At 39.1% G+C, this 19312-nt stretch overlaps 1 protein-coding gene across 5 annotated transcripts in view; it reads left to right on the top strand.

Annotated features, from left to right (window-relative positions):
- Nucleotides 1-18636, top strand: part of ankib1b (ankyrin repeat and IBR domain containing 1b) — a 36665-nt gene extending 18029 nt beyond the window's left edge. For 4 of the 5 annotated variants that reach the window (XM_053627032.1, XM_053627008.1, XM_053627015.1 and 1 more), the window contains 19 exons: nt 434-734; nt 824-1006; nt 1163-1280; nt 3376-3584; nt 4665-4753; nt 4941-5085; nt 5990-6156; nt 6986-7074; nt 7989-8119; nt 10096-10230; nt 10391-10477; nt 10563-10629; nt 10736-10881; nt 11063-11241; nt 13561-13612; nt 14698-14772; nt 16370-16481; nt 16944-16987; nt 17081-18636. In XM_053627032.1, coding sequence (XP_053483007.1) covers nt 434-734; nt 824-1006; nt 1163-1280; nt 3376-3584; nt 4665-4753; nt 4941-5085; nt 5990-6156; nt 6986-7074; nt 7989-8119; nt 10096-10230; nt 10391-10477; nt 10563-10629; nt 10736-10881; nt 11063-11241; nt 13561-13612; nt 14698-14772; nt 16370-16481; nt 16944-16987; nt 17081-17857 — 3106 coding nt within the window. In that variant the 3' untranslated portion in view covers nt 17858-18636. The remainder of the gene's footprint in view (nt 1-433; nt 735-823; nt 1007-1162; nt 1281-3375; nt 3585-4664; nt 4754-4940; nt 5086-5989; nt 6157-6985; nt 7075-7988; nt 8120-10095; nt 10231-10390; nt 10478-10562; nt 10630-10735; nt 10882-11062; nt 11242-13560; nt 13613-14697; nt 14773-16369; nt 16482-16943; nt 16988-17080) is intronic. The other variant, XM_053627041.1, reaches the window with a different exon arrangement.
- Nucleotides 18637-19312: the final 676 nt, after the last annotated feature.

Here is a 19312-nt window from a genome sequence, read left to right as displayed (position 1 = left end):
AAAAAAATCCTTATTAACTCAAGCTCACGTTGAAGAATACTTCTGTTTGTGACCCCATTTTCTGCACAAGCCCGGATTGCTCGGATTGATTCCGTAAGCAGAACGTAGTCATTTTCTTTAATCAGGGACTAAACATATTTAGAGGAACTTCATCATATAAAATGACATGGATATAAAATTGGGTTATAAAATTGGACCAAGATTTTATTGGGATAATTTCATACATTGTGGAAAGTAATAATGTTAAAAGCTTGCTGTGATCGCACAATACAAAACAAGCTTTAGTTAAAAGTTTGAATTATTCCACTTATAATGTAACCAGGCAATCATAAGTTATACAGCTCTTCTCATTAGTTGGGGAAATGATCTTAAGTAGGTTAATTTCTTCCATCCAGTTACCTTGATCTCCTTCTCTCCATTCTTTCCTCCGCAGGTCCTTCCTCTTCAGCAAGGATGGCAACCCCAACAAGCGCAACGTGCACAATGAGACTGCGCTGCACGTGCTGTGCATGGGCCCACACATCTTGCTGGCAGAGGGGACGCTGCAGCCGCGCCTGGCACGGCCCTACGAGGATGAGAGGCGTCGTTCTGACTGCCTCCAGATGATCCTCAAGTGGACCGGTGCCAAGCTGGACCGTGGCGAATACGAGAATGCTGACGTCAACGCCACTGACAACAAGAAAAACACGCCACTGCACTATGCCGCCGCCTCAGGGATGAAGACGTGTGTGGAGGTGGGCAAGTTCTTCAAACAACTTGCAGATTTTTAGTGTTTCTCATGTCGTTACTAATCTGCGTTTATGTACAATTTCTTTCCTCACAGTTTCTCATAAAGCGTGACGCAGACCTGTTTGCTGAGAACGACAATAAGGAGACCCCATGCGACTGTGCAGAGAAGCAGCATCATAAGGAGTTGGCACTAAGTCTGGAGTCTCAGATGGTTTTCTCAACAGACCCCAATGCTGAGGACATCGAGGCTGAGTACGCTGCCCTTGACCGCAGGGAGGTGAGCGGCTTAATAGCCTTTGTGACATGTCCAGACTTTTCATTTCTTTTTGACATAAAGTACACTTCAGATTAGAAAGCTGTAATTGGTGGAGGTGCTGATTTAGGATGAAGAACTCCCAGCTGAATGATTAATCCGTCTCTGATTATGTCTCAGTTTTACGAGGGCTTGCGGGTCCAAGACCTGAGGAGGCTGAAGGACATGTTGATAGTGGAGACCGCAGACATGCTGCAGGCTCCTCTCTTCACTGCAGAGGCTCTCCTCAGGGCACATGGTACGCATGCCATAGGCACACTAAGATATCTGTTGGGATCTTCACTTGGACAGGTTCAGTCTTTGGGGGTTGGGAAACATCAGACTATTTAAACACAGGTGGATATTGGATATGTTAAATTGGCCTGTTCTACTAATCACAATAGCATTTGATGGAATTTGAACCCTGATATCCCCTGAAAACTGGATTGTGAAGAGTGTGTGTGTGTGTGTGTGTGTGTAGCACTGGTCCATCTCATGCATTTGCTTTTGTATGTTATAATAAATGGAATTAAATGTTAGAAGTTAAAGACTCTGGTGCTAGCCACACAGCTGCATCTGTGTGTTCTTTTATTATCTTCAATTATGTGATCAGGCCTTGTTCTAGTTGAGTTGTGCCCATGGGGAAAACGGGCAGAGTTCTGCTCCACCATATTTGCTATTATTACAAGTCTATCCTCTTTGGATTTTGCTAGTATAGGTTAAAATATGGGGTCTTGCCTCCTTAGAACGTAAATTTAAAAAAAAAAAAAATTTTTTTAAAAATAAATTCTGTAAATGCAAAAGGGTAGACAGTGTTTATAATTACAGGTTATACATGAACAGTCTTTCGCAAAAACTCAACTGAAGACCTAATCGTTCTCCGTAACAGATTCGGTCATTTGAAATCTTTTACTGGTTAGCATTACTTTTTTGTTCCTTGTCACCCACTGACTTCTAATTTGTCTTACCACCAAACTTAAATGTACACCTATATTCAACAAAGATATTTTATATATATATATTTTATATATATATATATATATATATATATATATATATATATATATATATATAAAAAAATATCTTTTAAAATCTTTTAAAAAATTTTTAAAATTATATTATATATATATATATATAATATATATATATATATAATATAATTTAAAAATTTTTTTTTCGATAAACTGTTTTGTTTGCAACTATTTGATATCCATGAGAGCAGAGTATTTTTTGTGAATTTAATTTTTTTTTTAACCAAAGATCAAAAGGATAAACAATAGATAATTTTCAACAACATTCTTTGCTCATATTTACTAAGGGTGCCAATATTAGTGAGCACTGTATATTAGTAACTTGCTAGTCTATTAGTAACCTGGAAGATACAATGAAAAGAGAAAAATGACCTCTCCCTACCTTTCCCCTTCTTACTATTAAATTTTAAACCTCAGTCTTAATTCTGTTAGTGGTGCTGTCGACAGTGGTCAACTGTATTATTATTATCATTATTATTCTTTTATATATGTGTGTGTGTGTGTGTGTGTGTGTGTGTGTGTGTGTATATAATTTATTTATTTATTTATTTTTTTAAAGTATAGGTCTACCAAAATTTGGAGAATAGTGAGGCTAGATTGTAACTGCATTGTGTTGACATATATTTCTAAACGCTCACTTAAATAATGGGTCCTCTAGTGGCTCAGCTAACAACCTGCATTTTGGCTTAGAAGTTTTCAAATGTGCCATAATTTAGTGATCGGGATTCCCTTATGTGGAAGTGGTGCAGGAGGTCAAGGTTTAAATCAGTTTTTGACATGGTACTCTGACTTGAGTACTACACTACAGTGCTGTATGAGTTGTTGAGCTTGAGCAGGATAACTGAGCATGTTTCACATAACAGCACAGTCAAGGTGTTATATGACTGGACTTTGCGCTTCCCGAGTTTAAACTTGTGCATTAAGCAAATCCTCATAAATTGTGACGTGTGACCAGCTTTAGGGCCTGTTTGGGCCCTGTAAAATGCTATTATTTTAATATCCTGTTCCTAATCTTTGGACTAGGGAGAGAGAGGGATTCCCATAGGCTGAATTTCAAGGATATTATTCTTTTCACATAAGATTAGAAGACTAAGTAATTAGACAATGAATTCTGAAGTGAAGTTTTATATGTATATGTATATGTGTGTGTATATGTATGTATATATATATATATATATATATATATATATATATATATATATATATATATATATATATATATATATATATAAAAAATAAAATAACATATAATATTTTAGTATGATCTATCAGACAGTTCGGCAATATGATACACTTATTATACGCTATACCTCTTCTACACAGATTGGGACAGAGAGAAGCTTCTAGAGGCGTGGATGTCCAATGCTGAGGACTGCTGTCAGCGCTCTGGGGTTCAGATGCCCACTCCTCCACCCAAAGGCTACAATGCCTGGGATACACTACCCTCACCGCGAACGCCACGCACCACCCGCTCCTCAATCACGTCACCTGACGAAATTAGCCTCTCGCCCGCTGATGACGACCGCTCCCTGGTGAGAATCCAGAAACATAAATGAACCGTTTTTAAAAAAAAATATATGGCCGCTGTACAAGTCTATTATTTTAATGCTGTTTAGCTCCGTCTCAGTGAGTCATGTTGTAGGAGGGAGGTGTCCCTGTCATTTTTACAGTTTAGGTCTTTATATGTATACTAGTCTGCATTCAGATTTAGCACATACACTATTTCCCAATTTGTCCCCATGGAGGATGTTTTGTGAGAAATTCGTAGTGTGCATTAGAATGTGTGATGGTAACTGTATTTTGCTTAATTTTCTGCAATATCTACTGATCAGTTTTCAGGACCACAATGTACGCTTCGATCTACTGAGCCTTTTCTATTCGAGAGACAGTAGCTTGAGGACAGGCAGTCTATGAATGTATCAATACAGTTACTGTAGTCAAACAATGACTTTTTCACAGTGGCCACTTGTAGACTCTACAGTAAAACCACAGTCCAGAATAGAGGAGCTTTATAGTGGATCACTGAATGGACAAGATGATGTTTAACGTGACAAATGCACTGTTTCATCCGAGTGTTAAGTCACAGAAAGCAGAGTGCACACTACACGACTTTCTTGCCCATACAGCTAGATGGATGAGATCTGGATTCAGGGATCTGCTGTGCTTGACAACAGATAAATTTTTCCTCTCCAAGTCATTGGTGCTCACACTCCATAAAACATTGTCAAGAATCTCAAATTTGCTTGAAATATCAGTATCTGTGACAGCTTGCAGGCTGAGAAACTTGCATCATTGGATCTCTCGCGCTTCATGAGCAGTCACCACGGGTCCGTGCACCGAGGTGTCCACAAGCTGGGGTGGTGGAGGAGGGGTGGTGGCTGTGAAATCACGGCTAAACTCGTGTAATGTGCACTTGGTTTCAGCTCCTCTGATACTTGAGACATGAATATATTCTTATCCACAGCACTTTTTAGATTTCTCATGATTTTTGTTTTCCCATTTGGCCTGCTTCTGGTATGCATGTGTATCACCTCAAACTTCTTGAAAGCCTCTCACTCTTATTTATTTGTTTGTTTGTTTAATTTTTTTTTGCTTTGTGTTTATTCTTTCAGTGTGGTATATGTATGTGTGCTGCCTCCATGTTCGAAGAGCCTGTTGATATCCCGTGTGGGCATGAGTTCTGCAGGTCATGCTGGGAAAGGTGAGACTTGTTTTTATCCCCATTGTTCCACAGGCTGTTTGTTGCCAGTAAAATTAAACTGATTAGATGCAAGATGCATGCCATATGCTCCCTTATGACAGATGTGCTATTTTCATCCCACACTTGGACTTTAATATGTCCACTAAAGACTTGATTCATTTGTTTAGTAAAGTGTCTCCTCTGGCAGCTTTTTGAATATGAAGATCCAGGAGGGAGAGGCTCATAACATATTCTGCCCAGCCTATGACTGCTTCCAGCTGGTTCCTGTGGAGGTTATAGAAAGTGTTGTGTCCAGGGAGATGGACAAGCGGTACCTTCAGTTTGACATTAAGGTATAACCTTGTCATGGACAACACTGATGGGTGCTGCATTTTATAATCTGCTGTCGTGCAGTTTTCCCTTTAAGAACCTGATGTGATACCTTGTGAGGTCAAGCCTCATGTAAGGAAATCAATTTATTTATTTATAATTTGTGTTTTTTTTTAATTTATTTATTTATTTTATAAATGTACACTTGCTGTTTTTGTTTCAATATAAATTTGTACTCAAGATACAGATTTTACTGTCTACTGACCTAACTTTTTAATTTAATCGCCAGCTGTTAATTCCAGTCACGTTTTCTCGAAGGAACTTCGACGCGTAATGTGACTTCTGGCTAAGGCCGCTAACTTTACCCTGAAATGTGAGCTATAGGGGGAAACAACAGTAATGATCCGCTCCCCCTGCAATCTGAACATGCCTTGGAATGACGCGTCTCATGCTGTGTGCCCAATAACTATTCATTATGTTGCCATAACAACTCTGAATCTTTTTGCTGGGATGCTTTAGTTCTGTTGTAATGCTGGTCAGGGTAGAGGTTACTAACGGACATGATGGCTGTCTCGATCTGCTAGTAAAAAAATACCCACTTTAATTTCAAGCCCAACTGCATTATGATAATTTAAAGACCCCCATTAGTGATCACTTGCTTTGTGCTGTACAATGTTTTACGGCCTATATATTTATTTAGATTTGGTGACACATTACTACGTCTTGTAACGTACAGTTGCTAAGCTCATGTGAAAGGATGAGGATGCATCGGTTTAAAAAAAAAAAAGATTGTGCTGTTTTGATTTTTAAAAATGTACTAGGTTTACTGGGTCCATCTCTCTGACTTGTTTGTCTGTATTTCTTTAAACTTTTTCTTTCCCCTCCTGTTCCCCCTTCTTGCTACCTCTCTCCGGTGTTCTCTGCCAGGCCTTTGTGGAGAACAACCCTGCCATCCGGTGGTGCCCGCGGGCAGGCTGTGAGAGAGCGGTACGCTTAGCGAGGCAGGGGCCTGGTGCCAGCTCCTCTGACCCACTCAGCTTTTCTCTGCTCCAGGCCCCGGCTGTGGACTGCGGCAAAGGCCATCTCTTCTGCTGGTCAGTGCTGATTCCCACCACAGCGCCATAATTACCATCCGCTGGCAGGTTCTAATTTTGAGAGCAGATTTAAAATATTCTTTTTTTTTTATGGCTTTGGACAAGAAAATATTGGCTTAAATGTTAGATTTTTGCTCTTGTGAAAACTATTCGTGTGTGTTTGTATTTTGTGATTTGTGGCGTACATGTGTATTTTGCCTCCTGGCATGGCAAATCGCTGATCATCCCTTCCCTGCAGCTCGGTCCCTTCTGTTCAAACTGCACACATGCACAGTCTTCAGTTATGTGTCTAGTACTGATTGTGCCAGGCCTCATTACACTTACCTCAGTGCACTTTTGTCTCCATTCCTCCATATGCCATGTGAACATTTGCTCATAGCTCTATCTAAGCAAGTATGGCAGGAACAGAGCTCTGCTGTTGCACTGATATAACTCCATTTTGTTAACCATCCCTCTCACTAACGATAAATGACCACTCTTCACTTAAGAGTCCAGCTTTTTGCATTGATGCACTCTGAGAATCACTAGTCTGCCAATTCAGCAAAATTATTGTTGTTTCTGTGGTGGCTTTCCAAACGTTGATGTCTGTTTCAATTTTATGGTGGTTTTATTTATTTATTTGTTTATTTTATTTTTGTGGACAGCCTGTGATAAGTGAAATAATGACACATGCCTTCCTTATTTAGCTATTGCAGTGCTGAAGTGCTCAATGCACAGAATACAAACGTGAAATTAAGCACATTTACAGGATATGTGTTTAGATGTTCTGCACATTCCTGTATACACACCCTGAGCTTCAGTGTCTGTGTGCTTATATGTGAATATGCAGGGAGTGCCAGGGGGAGGCTCATGAACCCTGTGACTGCCAAACATGGAAAATGTGGCTGCAGAAGGTCACTGACATGAAGCCAGAAGAACGTGAGTATGGATTTGCTATACACCTGAACAACAAATATATAACTGGTACTAAGTAAGGCTGGGCGATATGACAAAAATATCGTATCACGATACTTGAGGACACTTCTGGGATACACGATGTGTATCACGATATATAATTTAGCTAACAAACTGTCCGCAAAACTGCAGTAAAATAAACAAAAAAGGTTAAACTAAGTTTGACAGTAGTACTTTTTTTTTTTTTTTTTTTTTTGAAAAATGCCTACAAAGACAAATAAGATCAAGTCAAATCAATGGCATATATTCAGTACCATTTAATTTGTAATTATAAAAAATATTTTAAAGAATAAATATAAAATACATCACCATGCCATCGATATCTCAGAAAAGTGTATCGCATAATCATTTATAACAATATTGAAACATTGCCCAGCCCTAGTACTAACCATTGTCAGTGTTAGGGTTTTAATGCATTGGAGCTCCAAGATAAATTTATTTTTATTTTTTTAAAATTGGCACATCGTTGCTTTCATGTCAGGATTGTATTTCAGACTTGTAGAAGAGAAGTTTGCGAGGCAGCACTACACATGACATTTGACCTATAGTGATCTAGTTTGATCTATAGTGTTCACAGATTGGTGTTAATGACTGTAATTTTCTTGAATGGGATGAAATATAACTGAGTGCATTGCCGGAGTGTCACCTATGTGTGGAAACCATTTTACATGTCTATAAGTTTTGTAAGGAACAATTGTGTAAAAAATTCCCATTTACATAGTAAGGGTTTTGTCTTAAGCTACCCCTGCAGTGAAAACATAAGAATCTCAGTTTGGTTTCTAGTCATGTTTATTGTATAATCATATGAAAATTTGCCTTGTGTGGTTGTCTGTGCTTGAAACAAGACGACAATCTATTTTTGTCCTTTTCCCCTGCAGTGGCAGGTGTGAGTGAGGCGTATGAAGATGCTGCCAACTGTCTGTGGTTACTCACCAACTCCAAACCCTGTGCCAACTGCAAGTCTCCCATTCAGAAGAATGAAGGCTGCAACCACATGCAGTGTGCCAAGGTGCTCTTTTTGTTTCTACTCTGAGATGCAGGGCATAAATATTGAACTTCGGTCATGACCTTAATGTTTTCCTTAATATTATTTTCTTTCTCTCTCTCTCTACCTGCCAACTACTTGAAGTGTTTGTTGAGGTGCTGCAGGATAAAGCAGTTATTTTTTGGCTGAAGCAATAAATATCAAGGCAGCGATGTCCTTATATAAATCAGTGATGTGTACTCTGATATTGGACATGAACATACATTGATATAGAAATAAATATTCCAATTCACCATGATGCACATTGTTTATTTGGTCAAGATATTTATACTTGTCACATGACATTCTTTTGTATTTGTGTTGTTTTCCATTATTATTTCATTTAAAGGTTATTAGAGTTTTATATCTTATATTAGTCTGTATAGGAGTCTTTTTTGTGATTATTGCGTTCAGAAGTGCGTGATTTTTGCTGCGGCTTTTTTTTTAAAAAAAAACAAAACGATACAACCTTGCATTTTATTTTTTAAAAAAAAAATGTTTTTTTGAATTGCCGAAATTGCACTTGCTGCGTTGCGGCCAAAAATGTATGATTTTACTGCAACTTTTTTGGGGTTTTTTTTTTTGTGGAAAACTACTTGAGTTGGCGAAAACGCAATTGCACCAAATTGTCTTTCGCAGTGATGTTTGTTAGTAAATGAGAACTTTTAGCTGTATTCATGTTCGATGCACATGAATCCAAGAGGGTCTTGACTGAATGCACGTTGTGAAATCACATGACATGTCTCGGCCCAAATCTGCGGTCATTTTGAAAAATTGCAAGCTCCTGCAAATATTATGGAGTTTACTCGACTGCGGTAATTTCTGCGATTGCAATATCGCGAAATCCTGGAGGGATTGTTATATAGACCATATTGCTGCTGTTTTTAAATCTGATTAGTCAGAAGGTGATTAATTTTCTATAACCGCACCTTCTAACAGTAGCGCTGACTTTAATTCACATGATAGGTTTTTATTAACTATATTTATTATTTATAGGTTTATATTAATTATATTGTTGTTGATCTACATAAACTATGTCTAATGATAAATGGAAAGCAGTTTATTTCTAAAGAAAAATTATGATGGTGAATTCTGTAAGTAGACATTTAACATTTATGTAAATATTTAAAAAAGAGGGAAAAAAAAGAGGCTGGTGAGGAAACATACAATAAAACGTAAAGTGTATCATAGTTTAGTACTTAATTTTATTTTATTTATTTATTTTTATTTGTTTTAAAAAAATAAATGTAAGTTTTGGCAAATTGCTGTGTTTTATAAGATAAATAAAACTCTTCAGGGTGTGCTGTTATAGTATTAAACTTCCATCCATCCATCCATCGCTTATCCTTCCTTCGGGGTCACGGGGAAACCTGGAGCCTATCCCAGGGAGCATCGGGCACAAGGCGGGGTACACCCTGGACATGGTGCCAATCCATCACAGGGCACACACTCACATGCACATGCACATTCACATTCACACACCCATTCATACACTACGGACACTTTAGACATGCCAATCAGCCTACCATGCATGTCTTTGGACTGGTGGAAGAAACCGGAGTACCCGGAGGAAACCCCCACAGCACAAGGAGAACATGCAAACTCCACACACACAGGGCTACCGTGGGAATCGAACCCCCGGACCTTGGAGGTGTGAGGCGAACGTGCTAACCGCTAAGCCACCTTGCGCCCCAGTATTAAACTTTCGTTGATTTATTTTCTTACAGCAGCATGTCTTGTTGCAATGTTGGTCACAATTTCGATCCTCTGCACTACTGATACAACATTTCATTTATAGTCACCAGTTTCATCACAGGTTCCCTAGCTTGTTTTGTAATCGCAAAATGTAGTAAACAGAATTGAATGGTTATTAAATCATCACAGTAGGCTTTTGCAACGTTTTTAATAAGCATGGTCACAGTGTACTCTTGTGATCATATGTTTGCCTTGTGTCTCTACAGTGTAAGTATGATTTTTGCTGGATCTGTCTAGAGGAGTGGAAGAAGCACAGCTCTTCTACAGGAGGCTATTACCGCTGCACTCGCTACGAGGTCATTCAACAGGTGGAAGAGCAGTCTAAAGAAATGACAGTGGAGGTACACACACATTTTTATTCATTATGCTCACTTTGTGTATGTACAAAAATAGTGATTTTTATGCTCTAGTGAAGAATATTAATAAAAACTTTTCTTGATTCTGCAGTCATCGGCACTGATTAAAGTAAAAGTTCATTTCTGCTTTTATTGAAATATGCAGGCTGAGAAGAAGCACAAGAGCTACCAGGAACTCGATCGCTTTATGCACTACTACACACGCTTCAAAAATCATGAGCACAGCTACCAGGTGATGGATTGTTTTGTTTTAGCAGTTTTCTCACTGTAGTAGGGTTACACTCAGTCCTAATGTCCCCTCTTATTGTTTCATATAGCTGGAAGAGCGTCTCCTCAAAACGGCCAAAGACAAGATGGAGCAGCTGAGCAAAGTCCTGAGTGGAAGTAAGGCTGTGTATTTCTGCACTCGTCTCACACAAACGCCTCTCGTCAGAGCAGCAATTCTCTGCTATTAGATACAAAATGAAAACTCCTTGCCTTGCTATTGCAGGGGAAGGAGGTGCTCCAGACACTACTTTCATTGAAGATGCAGTCCATGAACTTCTTAAGACTCGCCGTATCCTCAAGTGCTCTTACCCTTATGGTTTCTTTCTGGAGCCCAAAAGCACCAAGAAAGAGATCTTTGAACTTATGCAGGTAACACTACGTCTGTTTCCACTTACCTTAACTTACTGCTACTAAAACCTACTGCAAAAAAGACGAACAAAAAAAACATCTGCCACACCGAATGCGGAGTCATTACCAGTTAGTCATCATTTTGCTAGAGTACAGTCTTTGTGAATACAATCTAGCTCTTCACTTCCGTTGCTCTCCTCAGACTGATCTGGAGATGGTAACGGAGGATCTTGCCCAGAAAGTGAACAGGCCCTACCTCCGTACCCCTCGCCATAAGATAATCCGTGCAGCCTGCCTGGTGCAACAGAAGAGGCAGGAGTTCCTCGCCTCTGTGGCTCGAGGCGTGGCACCCAACGACTCCCCGGAAGCCCCACGACGCAGGTTTTACCACCCGTCTATATTATTTTATCCGCACTGTAGAGTGCGTGCGTGTGTGTGCGGTTTTTTTTTTGTTTTGTTTGTGTTTTTTTATTTAAAAAAAAAAAAAAATAATAATAATAATTTTTTTTGCATGTTGCCCAGATTTTTGCCTTGCAGGTTGGCTTAGGAGAGGCAGCCATTGTTCAGTCAGCAATTTATCAGTAAGCTTAAAGAAGAATAGTAATAAAGATCTCCCTTACTGCGTGTTATTTTCCACATCCATATCTGACCAAATTCAGATGCGACTCCAGTTATTTCTGCCACAATATTGGGAGAAGCTTGCAATTTTTCAAAATTACCGCAGATTTTCCGCAGATTTGATCAAAGCCATGTCACGTGACATCATCACAGCACGCATTCAGCAAAAACCCCCTTCGATTCATGTGCATCAAACACGGTACAGCTAAAAGGTCTCATTTACCAACAGATATCACTGTGAAAGACCGTGCAAAGCTATTTGGTACGATTGCGTTTTTGCCAATTCAAGTAGTTTCAAACAAAAAAGCCCAAAAGGTTGCAGCAAAATCATGCGTTTTTGGCCGCAATGATCACAAAAAAACTCCACGAAATCCCATACGGACTGATGTTAGACTTGATATGGTTTCATCTCGGAGCTGAACCACGTCTTGACTGTTTGATTAGTGAATTGCTCTTCAGAAAACAAAACATGCTTGTTTTGTTGTATATGACTTCGATATGGAGATTGGGGATACCATGCGACTCTACGTTTTATTTACATACAACATCCGGTCATATAGGTTGTAGGGTTGCATGGTATACCAGAACAACAGTAGTATCACAATACTAAAGCTTCAAAATAACGCCGATGCCACAGTATTATTTTTTTTTTAAATGGTGGTATCATCAATACGGTAGTACTGTCAGTAATGTTGTATGCCGCACATACATTACTTACAACTACACATCCCACTGCTTTTGCAGAATACACAAAGGTTAGGAACACCTTAATTTAACCTACATTCTTTACCTTAATCTTGAAAGATTTCCTGTTTGCTACCAAGTGAGCTAATGTTACGCTAACCTCTGTGTGTAAATAATAAAATCAGGGTTCGTACAAGGTGCTTGAATTTGGCTTTTTGAACTTTTAAGTACAGTAAAACCTTGAAAATAGCCATTTTCTATCTGGTGGTGCTTAAAAAGTGCTTGAATTATCATAAAAAGTCAATAAATACAAAATCGCTAAATAACTGTAGTGTTTATTTTCGATAGAACACGAATACAGTCCTTTAACTCAACTTCCCCACTGCACCCCCTCTCCATTCTCCTGCTATTCACTCACTCATTTTAACAAAGACCGCTCCGGTCCACTACTTGGGCTCCTTTTTTCCCTCAAAAAAGCACCTAGTGACAAATCTAGCGACTTTTTGGGCAAACCTTGGTTACTTTCTGTAGAAGAGACTAGCCAGTACTGCCCCGTGAGGGCGAGGTCCTGCTTTTCCGCTGCAGACACACCTCTCTGCAGCTTCTCTGTTCAGTGAGTGGTAGAGAGGAGCAGCACATTCATTCACTTTTAACTTTCTGTCTGAGTGTTCATTTTACATATGGCCGAAATCACAGCACACCCGTTGTCAAACAAAAGGGCTGACACTTGGCAGAATGCAAGAGACGTGCTCGACGTGATGACGTAATGATTGTTAATTAGCACATGACATCATCTAGTGACGTTTAGCAATTTTCCATTGAAAGTTGTTCGCAACGGTGCTCCTGTCACTCACCTTGATATTGTGCTGAAGACAAATTTTAAAAAGAAATAAAGAATATGTATGACATCTGTTGTATTGTCCTTGGGGGGAAAAATAGTGCTTGAAAAGTCCTCGAAAGTCCTGGAATTTCATGATCAAGCATCTGTACGATCCTTACAAATTAGCCGTGTTTGATCATAAGCGAGTTCATTTTCAAATTCAGTTATTTATTCCTGATGTTGTCTTAATTCTTAGTACTCTGAGGACAATTTCCATTTGCATGATTTCATTGCTGTAGGGAACAACAGATGAAATATATGGTGCATTGAATTAGTTGCTTGCCTGTTGTATGATTTGTTCTTGAGTTTTTCCAATAGCCAGGTTTGTCTGTTTTCATTGATCTCTATGTATTTCTGTAAATTTGGTTCGTTTTGTAGATTCGGTTATGAAATAACACAATATTGCATGATCACTTGATACTTCAGCTGGTATAGTATCGTAAGATATGTTTATGATATCGTGACAACCCTAATAGGTTGTAGTATTGAATGTTGATCATGTTTCTGTGCTTTTACAGTTTTGCTGGGGGCACATGGGACTGGGAGTACCTGGGTTTCGCATCTCCAGAGGTAATTTTTCTTCTGTTGACTCTTGTTTAAATAAAAAGGCTTTTGCACATTGGCCTAGTAAAAATAATATGCCTAAAGGGAAATTTCTTGACTCAGCCTTAACTATGTGAATACCTTAACATCTGTTACATTACGATTTTGAATTTGCATTGCCTAATTTGCATCACAATGGCAGTGCATGTATAAAGCTTAGATATTATTATTATTATTATTACTATTTGAAAAGCCTGCTTAGTTGTTTTAAGCAGACTTGCACCACTAAAAGTAGCTCTAATTATAAACTAGTTTTGGAAGAAGTTCTCATTATTTCCTTATCTTGGTCAGAAAAAGTCAAGATTCTTGGATCACCGAGAAAGGACAATTTACTCCATCATCATGGGAGTTTATGATTGTTTTCATTAGAGGCTCTCTTAGGCTGAAGCCTTTGGGGGGGGAAAAAAAACATCACTTGTAGCAGATAGTAAGAGAGAGAGAGAGAGAGAGAGAGAGAGAGAGAAGTCCTTATATTGAATATAATAATTGATTTATGTACCAATATTCATAGTATAAAGTGTTGTAGAAGTACAAACAAAGATTATGACAATACAGAACTAAAGTAATAGTATTCATTTTATGTGCATGTGCATGTTTCCCTTCTTTCTCTTAGTATTTTTATTGAATTCCTCCACTTGTTTATATTTGATGCATGTTTTAGTATAGTCAATAAAACTGTAGGCTTTGCAAGATATTCTCTAATGAGAAACATCTTTTATATTGCCAGACTGTGGGAAGGAGTGCTAGACATGTCTACCACAAAGTATTTAGAATAACTCTTCCCTTTGTGTATTATTTGTGTATAACCTGCTTTTGATTGTGGATAAGTGATTTAAGTCAGATTTAGAGTTCTTGGTAATGAAAAAATGGCTGTGTCAGAATTAATTCTCCTGATTTTATTTCTTTACCTGTATTTATTTGGATAAAGCTTTAATGGTGCATACTGGCCAAAAACAAGCATGCTGAGATTTGAGGTGCAACACTATTGGATGTCTGAGTATGTTCATGTATAGCTGAACAGTATTCCACTGCTATTCTGTTCTAATCTAAAGATCCAGGGGAATCAGGCAATTCTCAGAGGAATTGATCCGAGAGTCCACATTCAAAATGCAGGAGGCCAGCGGCAGGTATTACTGAAACTCCCCCCTTCCCCCCCAATATTCTTCCATTTTAGGGATGGCAGCATCAACAACGGAATGGCACCAGTCATCTGCACTCCATCACTTTTTTCATTGTTCGCTCTTTTATTTGGCAGCATGCTTCTTTTTTTTCTTTTTTTTTTGGTTGCGTACTCTGCACAAAAAACAACTCATGTCTGGGAGAATATTACCTTTTTGTTTGTTGTGGAGTTGCATCTCTTAGTGAGCCCCCTTTTAAAAAAAAAAAAAAAAAAAAAAAATTTGTTTGGTATCATTGAAAATCTGCTCCATTCCTTTGCAAGCATGTACATGAAAAAGCCATGTACATACTTTTTTTATTTATATTTTTTTTTGTACAGAATATTGTAGCACCCAGAATATAACCTGGTGAGATTTATACCAAGGTGTGATGGTTCAGGTGACTTGCCATTTATTTATGTTTTGTGCACCGAAAATTATATTAATGCAGTAAGAAAGGAATAAAATAAAAGAAGAAAGGACTACTGCTTAATCATGATTTACTCTGATTACTGATGTAATGTAATGTTTCCTTTAGTATAACAATTATTTGACCTTAGACCTTTCTTTTGCATGCAGCTTTGAGTACATTCAGTTGTAGTCTAGTTTCACATAGCAAATATTTTGTTCAAAGATCAAATGTTTGCTATAATAGATGTGAGGAATTTGTCAACTTGCTTGGGTTGTATTTTCTTTAAATATATTTTTTTTAAAAAGAAAGAAAAAAAAAGCAACAATTTTCCTGAAAATAAGGTGCCTGGCCTCCTGATATACGTGACTATGTTTACATGCACATCAGTATTCCAATATTAATCAGAATTTGTCAATGTTCTAATTAGTATTGAGTCATGTAAACTAGATTCAGATCAATACAATATTCTGATTCCCCAAATTCCATTCCCACCTTTGGAATATGCCTGTTTTAATCTGAAATCTGTTGCATGTACACACCACCTTCAGAAAAACTACTGAAAGGAGATCTATGTGCATGATCAGTTCGCAAGGAATTGTGGGTGCTAGCAGATGCTTAGCTGTAGGGTAGGTATTTAGGAATGGCAATTCAGGCATACTTGCAACACCCATTTATGCAGGAATATTCCGATGCCTGTATGCATATAAACATCATATTCGGAATATGGCTTCAACCTGAATATAGACCTTAAACTGAATTTGATGTGCATGCAAACGTAGCCAATGAAACAACTGCTTTTTTCTGATTGCTTAAAGTTAATACCATTGTTCATGATTTTCTCACAAAACAAGTAATTACCACATACTGTATGCTTTCCACAAGTCCAGTCCTGAATGGCCACTGTGTACACTTTAGATTTTTTGTTGTTGTTTGTTTTTTAACATTTTATTTTATTTTTGTTAGCCTGACAGATCTGTTGTGGTCATACAGGTCTGGATTTGTGTCACAGTTTTGTGGAGGTTGTTTTGAGTTTTCCCTTGAGCGTGTTTTTAACAGGCTCTTCTTCAGCAGGGTAGGGGGGAGTCTTCTGTGCATGGTCTCAACAGCTTCTCTGAAGTGGTTGAGTGCGTTGTGTTTTGTTGTGTTACACCATAGGAGTATGCAGAGTTCCAGTACAGACGCAGACACAGACAGCGCAGGCGTGGAGACATGTCTAGCCTTCGCAGCAACACCCCAGACTCTGATGAGCCCAACCCCAGCAATTTAGGTAACTTTTATAACCATAAATGCTGCAGTATGCCTTTCATGCCAAGGTTCTTAAACTTCTGGAAAACGATTTGGAATAGTGCAAATCCTTAATAGGATTATTTGCTTTATAGTTACTCATGTTACTCCTACATTGGTGATCAACAACCCTGTTCCTGGAGATCTACCTTCCTGAAGACTTTAGTTCCAAAGATAATTGTACACATCTGACCATCTAATCATTGCCTTAAGAAGTCTTTGATGACCTAAAACCTGTGTGTTAGATTTTGGTTGGAGAAGAAACCTGCAGGAAGGTAGATCTCGAGGAAGGGGGTTGGTGACCAGTGCTCTACATACTATAACTGTGGATCGGAGCTGAAGTGTGTTAACATTTACATATGAAGTTTCATACAAGTTTCTTGAGTTGATTTACATCTTTTTTTTTCTTTTCCCTTTCTTCTTCTACCCCTGCCCATTCTCTCAGATACAGATCAAGTTGGTGGTAGTCAGAGGCAAGGATTACCTATGGTAATTTTTTTTTTTTTGCAACACTTTAAATAATAGCTTCCACACTGAAAAATTACGTTATAAGTAATTCCTCCCCTTTCTTCTGTCCTGCAGCCCCATAGCTCCTTGGATGAAGATGATCCTAACATCCTGCTGGCCATCCAGCTCTCTCTACAGGAGTCTGGGATGGCCATGAGTGATGGAGGTGCTGTAGACACACAGGAGCTGCTGGCTCACGAAGCATCTCTGGGGGCCATCGGCACTTCTCTGCCCTCCAGACTGGACCCATTGCTCCATGGTGTCGATGTTCCTCGTGCTGCACTGAGCAGTTCTGAGCTCCTGGAGCTTGGAGACAGTCTAAAGAAGCTGGGTAACATGAGTGGCCAGAACGTCCCGCAACGCTTTAACATTGTTGGCAATCCCAGCTCCGAGCCCACCGGAAGCCCTTTTCCACTTCCCTCCGGACATGCGGACTCTGCTGAATTAGACTCCGCTGACAGTGCTAATCTCCTGGGCAACATCATGGCCTGGTTCCATGACATGAACCCTCAGAACATCAGTCTGGTTCCTTCAGCCACTTCTTCAGATCCAGAGTTTGGCGCTCAGCTCGGCTCCGAGCAGACGATGGAAAAGCCCTTCCAGCAGTGTACAGAGGGCGAGCAAGAGGATTGTGAGTACAGCAGCACGCAAGAGAGGGAGCCTGTCAGACCCACTCAGCTGGACCTGGTGAGTGTAGACGTGCCGTCTGCAATCGCTCTTGTGCCCCAGATGAGTGAAACCGTTGGCACCTCTCAGGCGAGCCACCACGGCGACACCCTGAAATGTGACTCGGACCCTGAACAGCCAAGCAGCAGCTCTTCTGAGTGGGAGAGTCAAGTGCATCTTGTATGAAATCACGCCTCCTCTTCCTCCTCCGTAACCACTTTTGATGTGAATAAACTGACGAAGACATCAATCGTGAGAAGGGATTCATTCGTATACTGATATGATTAGAAATCGGCTGAAACCCTATTTTAAGAAGCCTGAAATTGTCTTGAAACTTGTCTGGTGTCTCTTGCTGCAGGCCTGTGTGTTTTTGTGCTTTGAGGACATGATGTGTAATTTTCTAATTAGAACAGACAGTGTTTCACAGTCTTGAAGAGGTGAACAATTATGAAAAGTCGAACCAGAAACCGCCAACAGAACAAAATATGCCTGTCTGGTCTCTGGCAGGGAATAATTAGGGTAGTGAGCTTCATTATAGAACTGTCTGATATCTTTCACAGGAAAAAAAGGTCAACTATATGGACCAGGACTGTTTCAGTCTGACAGAGTGGTTCACGTGAATGTTCTGTGCAACCTGAGCAGGTTCTTTTTTTTTTTTTTTTTCTTTCTTTTTTTTCTTTCTTTTCTTTCTTCCCCTTCTCTTGAAAGACCTGCCATCTTAGTGATAGGTGTTACTGTAGGTGCCATAAACACTGGTCAGCACATTCAAAGTTCACACACACAGTGAGTGGACAGTATGTTGACTGTGCCTGCTGCTGAGGGCTAAAAGAGCCCCTTTTTAAACACAACCCTTCCTTTAAACCCAGTGTATAGTATTGGAGAAATTAACTCTAGCAGCGTCCTTTGGAGAGCTGGGCTATTCTGAGATGTTGATCATGGTGAAGGAAAGCATGGTTGTTCCAGTCGCAAACTCTTAATTTCTTTGATCAAACCTGATCACTGTAATATGCTACTGGCTTTTTAAAATGGAAAGTAACGTTGAATTCGTCCTGTGCAGGAACACTGCAATGGTTACACTACGCAACTTATTACAGTGCCTTGTCCCTGAAACTTCCCTCTTATTTATTGCCACATCTCTCGAGTGCTCAATGAATGACTTGTGCTACCTTAAACTACGCGTCACTCTAGTTTTCACTGGCAATGGAAGTAAAAGTCTCCCGATTTAGCATTTGTATTAACATTTTTCTATATTCTCGAACCACCCTTTAGTTAGTTAGTCTCTTTGTTCCACCTTCAGAGCTTTTTATAAAACAGTTATTAACACGGGCTTATGTGGGATCACTGCTGATATATTTAGTTTTTTCTGTATCTCTTATCCAGACCAGTTTTAGTGGTGATAAAATGAGTTGAGTGTTCGAGATGATGTGTGTACAGTATGTGATGCCATTGTGCTTCATCCATAATGTAAAGCGCCAGACCTAATATATTGTGAAATTGATTTTCTATTTATTTGAAATTGAATGTTTTTCATAAAAAAAAAGAAATAATGGATAATGTACAACAAATGAATGAAAACCAATGTCTTTTGTCCTTGTGTCAAACAAACAACAACAACAACAAAAAAACCCAGTCCTTTTACAG

This window comes from Ictalurus furcatus, chromosome 1 (assembly GCF_023375685.1).
Source record: "Ictalurus furcatus strain D&B chromosome 1, Billie_1.0, whole genome shotgun sequence".
NCBI lineage: Eukaryota > Metazoa > Chordata > Actinopteri > Siluriformes > Ictaluridae > Ictalurus > Ictalurus furcatus.
Note: the sequence above shows the minus strand (reverse complement) of the source record. Positions and strands in the feature narration are given on the sequence as shown.